A 10,599-nucleotide genomic window follows, 5' to 3' on the forward strand; every position below is an offset into this window, starting at 1 on the left:
AAGGGAATTTCTCAAACCTCAGACAATGGTGGGATAATGCCAAAACGCACATCAGACTGTTCTGCCAACAATATCGTGCGTATGGTGTTCAAGAGGAAAGAAAAACCACAACCTTACTTGAAGATGAAATCCTGGAATTACAGGAACAGCTTCAGGGAACTGCAAGTGTGAGCTACCAGGAAATGGGGCAACAAATGCATGGAAAAACGGCCTTACTGAATTCCATATCCGAAAGGCGAGCACAAAATGCCTTATTAGTCTAGTAGGAAGACTAGGTCCCCCTGCACCCCCCGGAGATATACTTCTAATCAGTGTTTCTAGATTGGACAAAATGTGTAGAAAATGACTAGCTATGGCCCCAAGCTGAAAAAATGTCCCACATACCATTTTTATGCAAATTACTGCTGCCATTATCAAAAAAACGATTTTTGACATATCTCAGCCAATATTGCAGATAATTGAAAAAATAAGGTGTCTAGACTCATGTTTTGAAGGGCATAGATCATGATAGAACTATTCATAACATGATTACATGTGTCTATGGTATACTAGTATGCATATTAATGCTGTAATTACAAAATAATCAGTTTTACAAATGATAAGGATACGTTAATACTGCAGATAACTTAACATGGTATTTAAGGGGTCTAAACCCAGGTATTTTCAAGGTTAAATGTCAACAAGATGCTCCTGAGTCTTGCATAGGGGCGGGACATTGGCAGTAACATTGGTACCACTCAACTTTTCTTCCCACCATTGACTTTGTATTGCGAGAGATTTTCACTTGCTTATTTAAAGGTTTCTCACCCAGCCCACGTAAAATCTACCAACTCCTGCTGTTAACTCCCAAACATATTTTTTTATGTTATCCAATCACAGTGCAGAAATGACAGACTAGAGATCCAAATTAGTGCTGCTATAGCTGCCATTTTACATTTCCATCCATGTAACATGCGCGCTCGCGCGCTCGTATCAATTGGTAATGTCGCGCGCTCGTATCAATTGGTAACGTTGATGTTATTGAATACCTCAGTTGAAAGTTCAGTCTTCCATTCCATCTGTGTGTTGTTCTTGGTATTCATCCTCCAATCTAGCCAGGTAAGATGCTAACTATAATGTTACTCACACTCTTGACTTCAGTTTCTGCATGAAATCATAAACAGGCAGAATAACAGCTGAGCCAGCTAGCACCATGTTAGCTAACGTTAAAGCTAGCCTCATCTATGTACAGTATGTTCCTAATGTCGGTGTAACTTAAACTTTTGTTAATGCCAAACATGAGACATATCTGTTGACTTCTGTATATGAATTGAACCAGAAAGAGGCACGACAGCTGAGCTAGCTACAGTAACTTAGCACAATGTTTCATTGGCCTAGATAGCTAACGTTAGTGTGGAAGAATTTAGATGTTTTAGCTATTAGCACTTTTGATGCCACTAAACATGGTTTAGTCAGCTAAAAAGTACCCTAGTGTAGAACATGACTCAGAACCTCTGTTACCTCACTGAAAACTCAGAGCCTCCTTTCACAGGCACTTTTAACATCATTCGTGATTTCTTATTTGTCATTTAACAGTGATGGTAGACATCGACAGCAAGCATGCCCAAAAGAAAACGGAGTGTAGAACCTGCAGCCCAAAGCTCTCCTCCTACATGCATCCTTCATGTACCATCCATGTCTGATCATGGGGATTTCACGCCCCTCCGTAAAATTAAAGGATCTGCTTCAGAAAAACTGCAACTGCTTCAAAAGATCCGGGATAGACGTCTCAACCAACCGCATGACTCCCCATGTCGTATGCAATCAGTATGTGATCAGATCCCGGCAACTCTTCCTGATGACCTAGAAAGAGTAGGATATCACAGCAAGTGTTATAAGCACTTTGTCCGCCACTTTCATCGTCTGGGAGATGATACAGAACCAGGGCCATCAACCTCATCATGGCATCACTCTCCTCGTAAACCAGGAGGTTCTGCTGAACCCATCTTCCCGCCAGAGTGTATATTTTGTGAGAAAGTTGAGACCAAAGATGCTCATCGCAATACTGAGAGGCCTACAACCTTCCCATCCTTTAAAAACAAAGAAAATGCATGGGAGCAAATCGAAACACGGGCTGAGAAAATGGGTCTCTATCGACTCCATCGAAAGGTGAAAAACAAAGACCTCTTTGCATGTGAGGCCAAACACCATCCGTCATGTTTTAAAGCTTTCCGCACAGCATTCTACAACTATGAGCGTGCGATTCACAGAGCCGAAGCACCAAAGGAGCAGGCTTGCATGTCAGCCGCCCATGAAAAGGCATTCAACTCAGTACTGGAACACATTCAAACCCAGGTCATCCAGCAGAATAAAGTTCTACAGCTTTCTTCCTTGCGCTTGCTCTATGTCGAGGAACTGAAACTGAATGGATATGAGAACTCAAATTATCGGTCAGAGAAACTACTGAAACGCCTACAGAATGACCCAATCAAGGAGCATATCCACTTCACGAAGGTTGATCATGACAAATGTGATGTCATTTCTTTCTGGCTTGTGCACAGCTCAAACATAACAGTTTCCAATGCTCTCGCACGAGCATTCACACTCGGAAGCACAAACAAGAACCAAAATGTTGCCCTCCAACTTCGCCAGGGTATTCTACAGGCTTTCAGAGAGTGTAAAGACCAACCATGGCCACCAACAGCTGAAGACATGGAGCTCAATCCTGAAGACATCCTACCTCCAGACCTTGTCCGCTTTCTCAGCGTGCTAATGACTGGCAAGGAGGGCATCGAGACAGAAAAGGTGAAGCGTCTGGTCTTCTCCATTGGACAAGATCTGTGCCGTGCAGTGTCAGATGGAAAATGGAAGTTACCAAAGCACATTCTCCTCTGTGTGACTGTAAGGCACCTGTTCCGAAGCAAACAGCTCACCACAATACTACACAGGCTTGGACACTCTGAGAGCTACGATTTTGCCTTGGAGTTGGAAACTGCTCTCGCCAAGGTCCTGGATGAAGTCTCAACTTATCGTACACCACAAATTGTGACAGGAGAGGGCAACCTTGTATTCCACTGTGAGTGGGACAACTTGAATAAAACCACTACCAGTGTGCACGGCAGCAACATTGTAAACAGTGCTGGAGGAATCATGGTGCAGGAGGTCAAGCCCGGGTTCGAGAGCAGCAAGGACCGAATGCTACCTACCATCAATAGGTCACAACAGCGTAGCCTGAAGGTCGACACACCAAAAACTCTCCCACCCTTGCACTTTACTCGCGTTGGCCCGAAGTTCCCTGAAGGCTCATCATTCACACCGCCAGCAGAGAATGACACAGTCTATGCCACTACGATGCAAGAGTACTACATCTGGCTCTTCATCAGATACATCGGAAGCTGTGGCCTGCAGCCTGTGCCTGGGCTAGGGGGTTTCACCTCTGCAACTGGTTCTCCCCCACCCAGCAAATCAACAGTCGACTACTGCACGCCTATCCACCAACCGATCACAGACAACGCAGTTGTTCGTGAGCTACTGAAGCGTTCCGAGGCAGCAACTGCTGAGGTGGGTCAGAGATGGGTCCTGAATACATTTGATCTGGGTGTCTGCATGAAAGCCCTTCCCATCATCTGGCGCTGGCCAAATGAATTTGCTAGTCATGTAGTAACGATTGGACCCTTCCACACATCCATGAACTACATCGGGATGCTCACTGGACACAAGATGCGTGGTTCTGGATATGCAGAGATTCTCTTTGAGGCACAACTAGTAACAAGTGGATCTCTCAAAGGTGTTCTCAGTGGAAAGGCCTACGCAAAGTCCCTCTTTTGCCTCAAAACAGTGTGTGAGGCAATGGAGAGGCTGTTGATGGAGAGATTCACTGAGGAGGAGAACATCATGATCTCTGACCCTGCTGTGCTTCTCAGAATGACCCAGTCTTGCAACCGAGAGCACCTCGATGAAGCCCTCAAAGACCCCTCAACTCTACTCCTCATCAAAAAGTACCATGCCTTTGAGGAAAAGGTGCGCAAGGGCCACCTGGGGAAGACAGCTGCCTTCTGGATGTCGTTCATTACCCACTGCCATCTTGTCTTCATGCTCCTCCACTCTGTGAAGACCAACAACCTCCAGCTGTTTCACAAGTGTAACGGAGAGATGGCAGATATCTTCTTCGCCTTTGACGGACACAACTACTCCAGGTTTGTGTAGCATACATGGTAAAATGTATAACCATCACTGAGTAGATTTTAATTGATACTTGGGTTCATGTATTATGAGAGGAGCTATTCCAATAAATGTCTACAGTATTTCCCTCTCTGTACTTTACAGATATCTGACTTGGCTGGAAGTCCACCTGACAAATCTGGAAAGCACGCACCCAGGGGCCAAGGACCTGCTTACTATGGGTGCAATCGCAGTGGCTCGCTCGATGATACCAGGGGCACTCAGTGCTGTCGACAAGACAATGGAAGAAACGTTCATGCGCTTTGCTAAATCATCAGGTACATCATTTTCTTTCAGTACATTATACATTTGAAACTGTAGAAACCAGCTTTATATGATGTAAACTGCTCTTACAAAACATTTCCCTTTTAATGATTGGGTTATGCAATTAAAATATGTTCACTTTTCAGGTGGCTTTGCTGGCCTGTACAGTCAGTTTGGGGCATACCAGAGATGGTGCCGAACAACCACAGCACGGGCACAGTTCTATGAAAAGACCCTTGAGATGGTGGATCTCATCGATGACCCAGACTGCCCAAGAGCAGGGAGACATCGTGAACTAGAGAAGGCAGAGATCAGAAAAGGCGAGGAGGCCGTTCAGCGAACCCTAACTACTATCAAGAACTTCACCAATCCGTTCACCATCATTGATAAGGACAAACTCTACTGCCTGGCCTCTGGTGCTCCCGTCCCCATGGATGTTGAGATGGATGTGTTACAAGCAGAAGCTGTGGGGAAAGCTGCGAAAGCTGACTTCATCAGGCGCCTGGAAAGCGGAGAACCTGAGAGCTTCTTCAACCCAATCAAGAGAAAGAAACTCAAGACCATGGAGGCTAGTAACAAGAAGATCACACTAACATCCTCACAGGGCAAGGTAAGGATGTAATCCAATACCCAAGTGCTTTTGTATTTTATGTTGTATTTTTAAATGGCGTCCTGTACATGCTATATTGAGATACAAGATTGAACTCCAAATTTGTTTATTAAAGACAGTGCACATCAATGAACAATGTAAAGATTGTAAATATGCCAATTTATAGCACATGAATAATTTTCACCTGTAGTCCTTCCTGTAGTACATATCAACCAATCACCATTTATCATTCCAGGTCATCCAGTATCAGGAGCAAAGCAACCTTGCATTCCTGCTCCTTGTCAAGTCTCAGAGTCAAGATGAGCCATTAGACCTGGGAGAACTCATGAAGTACTGCCTGATGCCAGTGCCTCCTAGCCTTGGGACACCAGATGGGTTCTTCTGCAAAACCAACAAAGCCTCCATTCTGCACTACCTTTTAGAGGACACCACACCACAAGATCTGCAATACCCCAAGGATGCCCTGTTCATCCAGGATGGAATGGCGCTGCTGCATACCCTTGCCAACCTTCCCCCAACATGTGGTGAGATATGCTTGCAGGTGCTTGATCAGATGGTGGCCAAGCAGCACTTTCTGTTCTCCACTGACAGTTACCATCCTGAGTCAATCAAAGCGCAGGAAAGGCTGAGGCGGGGCAGCTCAGAGAAGATCATTCTGGCTGGACCAGCAACCAGGAAGCCATATGACTTCAAAATGTTCCTTGCAAATGACGACAACAAAAAGCAGATGTGCCAGCTTCTTCTGAAAGTGTGGAGTGGACAAGAGGCAGCTACCAGGCTGGAGAGAACAGAGATGGCTGTGCTGATCGTGGAGGGGAAGGCCCACCAACTTGCCTCAACGAATGGCAAGGTAAAATTGAAAGCCCTTCGTGAATGGCGATTCAATTTGTAATTTTTCCTGAAAAAAAGGTGATTACCTGTGATGTTTGTCTAGATCTGAAACTGGCAGTGACTGGTGATTGAAATGCGGTGCCTTTTTGTGTTTCAGGTCGAGGTACGTGAACTCCCCACGATCTACAGCAACCAGGAAGAGACTGATACCAGGGTGGTTCTGTACCTCCATCATGCTGCTACCATCGGATACAAGAACGCTGTAGTCAGAACACCGGACACAGACATCCTCCTGATCCTGCTCCACCATGCCCACAACATCAAGCTGACGGTGTACCTGGATACAGGGTCAGGGAAGCATCGCCAACTTGTCAACGTCTCTGAGCTGGCAGAATCCCTGGGAGAGGACTACTGTGCCACTCTCCTGGGGTACTATGTGTTCAGCGGAGAAGACTGCACCAGTGCCTTCAAAGGGAAGGGAAAAGTCGGGCCCTTGAAAAAGCTGGAGAAGAATCCCAGGTTTCACAGGGCATTCGGTGAACTGGGTGACAACTGGGATGCCAACCCTGAGGTGGAGAGGCAGTTAGAAAAATTCACCTGTGTGATGTACGGCCAGAGTCGCGAGTCATCAGTGGACATTGTCCGTGCCAAGCTGCTACGAAAAATGGTGGGAGAGGACAAGACCCTCACATCCAAGTCCAAGGTTGATCTGGCTCGCCTTCCTCCATGCCAGTCTGCCCTGAAGCCGCACATCCAGCGTGTGAACCACCGCGTAGCATTGTACAAAAGAGCCGATCAACCTATCATCGAAAAGCCAAAACCTTATGAGGAGCAAGGATGGATAAGGACTGATGAAGGACTGTTGAAACCAATGTGGTCCAGTGGTCCCATCCTACCAACCTCACTGGTGGATCTTCTGAACACAGGAGAGCACGAAGAGGAGGAGGAAGAGGAAGGAGAAGAAGAGTTTGACTCTGACGATTTCGATGAAAATGATGATGACTGACTCAGTGTAGAATCACTAATGCTAATGATGTTTATCTAAAACAAGCAAGAGAAGAGTGGTCACATTGAGTGCTAGGACTATTTTGACAGTTGTAATATTTAGAAAAATAAAACTTTGTGTTAACGTCTGTGTAGACGGACCTTAATATGAGTCTATTATTTCGTAAAACTGTGATTATTTTGTAAATAAAGCACTAATTAGCATACTAGCAAACCATAGACACAGGTGATCTTGTTATGAATAGTTCTATCATGATCTACACCCGTCAAAACATGAGTCTAGACACCTTATTTTTTCAATTATCTGCAATATTGGCTGAGATATGTCAAAAATCGTTTTTTTGATAATGGCAGCAGTAATTTGCATAAAAATGGTATGTGGGACATTGTTTCAGCTTGGGGCCATAGCTAGTCATTTTCTACACATTTTTTCCAATCTAGAAACACTGATTAGAAGTATATCTCCGGGGGGTGCAGGGGGACCTAGTCTTCCTACTAGACTATATTGCGCCTGAAGATGAGGTACATACACGACCTTGATGCTCCAACCAAATTCTTCTTCAGCCTTAAAAGGGGGGCCTCTTCGTCAATGATTACACGCTTGCTCCATGATGGGAAACTCCTTTATGAAGATGGCAGAATCAGGGAATTTGCCCGGAAACATTTTAAACAACGGTTTATGCGGCATGACATTAACCAGGATGCAATATCGGAACTTGTTTCTAACCTTCCAACATTGGCGGAGGATCAGAAGCAGCAGTTGGAGGATCCTCTTAGGTTACCTGAGCGCACGCACCACTGCCTTGAAGGACTTGGAACCTGATAAAGCCCCTGGACTGGATGGGCTGACTCGCGAATTTTTCCAGTTTTTTTGGGACGCCATTGGACCACACCTACTGCGGGTATTGAATGAATGTTTAGAGGATGGACAACTGCCGTGGAGTTGCCGGAGAGCAGTCACCACCTTAATTCCTAAGAAAGCGGACACTCAACTTATAGAGAACTGGCGTCCTATTTCTGTTTTATGTACGGATTATAAAATTTTAGCCAAAGCCTTGTCTAATCGAATGAAACCTTTTATGAATGTACTAATAGGAGAACATCAATCCTTTTGTATTCCTGGACGTACTATTTTTAATAATATCTTTCTTATCCGTGATACCATTCGGTTTTGTAACAATTTTAATATGAATGTTGGTCTGTTTTTCATTGACCAAGGAAAAGCCTTTGACTGTATGGACCACATGTACCTTTTTAGAGTTTTAGAGAATTTTGGGTTTGGACCTATTTTTATCTCGTACGTTAAACTTTTGTATTGTAATATATCCAGTGTTCTTAAAATTAATCAAGTATTGTGTAGCCCCATTGCTGTACAACGGGGAGTACGGCAAGGTTGCCCACTATCTGGACTTTTATACTCTCTTGCCATCGAACCTCTTCTGCTCCAATTACGTATGCACATTTCTGGCTTCACTGGATCAATTCTTACCACACCGCTAAAAGTCTCTGCCTATGCAGATGATGTCTGTATTTATATAAAAAATAGTGCTGACGTCACTGCGGTGGCTCAGGCACTAAAAACATATTGTCAGGCTTGTTCAGGCCAGGTAAACTGGAAGAAGAGTGAAGCCCTTTGGATAGGACCTGGAGATTGCCCGCCAATTGTCCTACCAGGAGGAGTGAACTGGCAGAAAAGTGGCATTAAATACCTCGGTATTTTCCTAGGAGACAACACCTTTGAGCAGCAGAACTGGGTGGGATTACCAGACAAGGTAATGGCAAAACTGGCCCGCTGGAAAGGACTTCTTTCTCAACTTTCGTACCGCGGAAGAACTCTCGTCATTAACAATCTTGTCGCCTCAATGCTATGGCATAAGATGATATGCCGACAACCACCCGGGAGCCTTCTTATTACACTGCAAAAGAGCATTGTCGACTTTTTCTGGAGCGGGAAACACTGGCTCCAACCCCCCGTGGCATACTTACCACTCACTGAAGGTGGCCAAGGTCTTATTGATATCCGCAGCCGGATTATGGTCTTCCGGCTTCATATCGTGCGCCAACTTGTATATGGAGATGAAGCCCTAATCTGGAGGCCTCTGGCTAACTGCATATTGCAGCTTACATGCAAGCTTGGTTATGACCGAGAACTTTTCTTGATGAACCCTCATCAAATCGATTCATCCTTGCTGCCCACCTTTTACCAAGGGGTGATGAACGCCTGGCAAGCCCTGTCCTTTTCCCGTGAAATGGCAACATACAACATGGAAATGTTGTTGAATGAGCCCCTATGCTACAACCCCTTCCTGGAAAACAGCTTGAATAATAGGGGACTCGTTCAACGTTTTGTTGATGCCAAGCTGCTGCGAGTGAAAGACCTCATGACAGAGTCTGGGAGCTGCTGGCTGAGTGCTGCCGCTGTGGCACAAAAAACCGGAATAAAATCTGTCAGGATCATCTCTCGGTTCCTTCAAGGGATATCCACAACGTATCGTAATACCTGCGAGGAACTTGGCCCTTCCCCCGAGGAAACAGCGGGTGACTTCCCCAAACTCCTAGTCTTCAGCCCGCCACTTAATCTGTCCCCTGGCCTGAACAGCCCTGATGATACTGCATTATCCCTTCCCGCCTTTCCAAAGAAAACTTTGTACAACGCGTACATTAAAATTTTATACGCAAAAACATTTTCTGAGCACCCGAGGCTTCGATGGCAGGATGTTTTACCCCCAATACCCCCCAATTGCCCCAAATTGGCGAAGTTTTTATCTCTTGCCTACTCCAAAGTATGTTGGAGATATTCAATGGAAACTTGTACACTGGATTTTACCTTATAATGTTTTACTGAACCGGTTTTCTACTGCTAACTCTAATCTATGCCCTTTCTGTGCATCCATTGAAACCCTACCGCATATATACCTTGAGTGTGAACGATTGCAACCTCTTTTTACATTCCTTCAGGAACGCTTTGTGAAGCTTGGTTCCCTCTTCAATCACAATGTTTTTATTTATGGTGTTTTAGGACCGTCTTCCCTTAGAAATGTGGTTTTAATGAATTTTTTAATTGGCCAGGCCAAGTTTGCAATTTACAAATCCAGAAAGAAAAAAATGGGAAACGCTTCTGACTCGTCATATGATGTACTGCTCACCCTTAAGGCTCTTGTAAATGCAAGACTAAAGCTAGAGTACCGGTTTTTTTAAATGAACAAGAATTTAACATGTTTTAAAGAAAAGTGGGTTTTTAATGATGCCATATGCACACTTGATGATGATGATTTGATAATAACTTTTCCTTGAGACCATTCTATTGTGTTTTGTTTTCTTTGTGACTGAACATAACTGATTTTTTGTACTCTTGTAATAAAAGGAAGAAACAGTCAGTCTCTCCCTCTCTCAATTTTTTCGCTTAATTTAATTAAACGCTTAATTTGCTCTTGATGTCTTCATAGCTCTTGCATGAGCATTTCCTTTAAAAATTGTTTGTGGTTTTTGTTTGTGTCTTCACCTTTGGTTTGTAAAATTTTTATACTTGCTGGTTTCCTTTAAATATCCTTTGCTCCTTTTGGTGAATTCATGATCCTTACGAAATGTTTCTTTAAACTGGTTGCTTTGCTTACAACCGCTTTGTGTAATGGCTTATATTTTTATAATAAAAGGGCACAAAAAGTCTCTCTCTCTCTCTCTCTCTCTCT

General features: G+C 44.3%; 1 protein-coding gene across 1 annotated transcript; it reads left to right on the forward strand.

Annotated features, from left to right (window-relative positions):
- The first annotated feature begins 1,482 nt into the window (after positions 1–1,482).
- Positions 1,483–7,129, forward strand: LOC137439371 (uncharacterized). Its single transcript, XM_068135088.2, has 5 exons — positions 1,483–4,175; positions 4,306–4,478; positions 4,611–5,074; positions 5,310–5,924; positions 6,063–7,129. Exons 1-5 carry the CDS (start codon positions 1,600–1,602, stop codon positions 6,909–6,911), a joined length of 4,677 nt encoding a protein of 1,558 aa, XP_067991189.2. The 5' UTR covers positions 1,483–1,599; the 3' UTR covers positions 6,912–7,129.
- Positions 7,130–10,599: the final 3,470 nt, after the last annotated feature.

The sequence above is a fragment of the Myxine glutinosa genome, chromosome 1 (assembly GCF_964187855.1).
Source record: "Myxine glutinosa chromosome 1, kmMyxGlut1.1, whole genome shotgun sequence".
Classification (NCBI taxonomy): domain Eukaryota; kingdom Metazoa; phylum Chordata; class Myxini; order Myxiniformes; family Myxinidae; genus Myxine; species Myxine glutinosa.

What these genes read in the sequence shown, in the direction of transcription:
- LOC137439371 (XM_068135088.2), top strand. Translation starts at nt 1,600, where the DNA reads ATGCCCAAAAGAAAACGGAGTGTAGAACCTGCAGCCCAAAGCTCTCCT. An exon ending in GCGCTTTGCTAAATCATCAG is followed by an intron (nt 4,479 to 4,610) that starts GTACATCATTTT and finishes TTCACTTTTCAG; the next exon opens with GTGGCTTTGCTGGCCTGTAC. An exon ending in TAACATCCTCACAGGGCAAG is followed by an intron (nt 5,075 to 5,309) that starts GTAAGGATGTAA and finishes TTATCATTCCAG; the next exon opens with GTCATCCAGTATCAGGAGCA.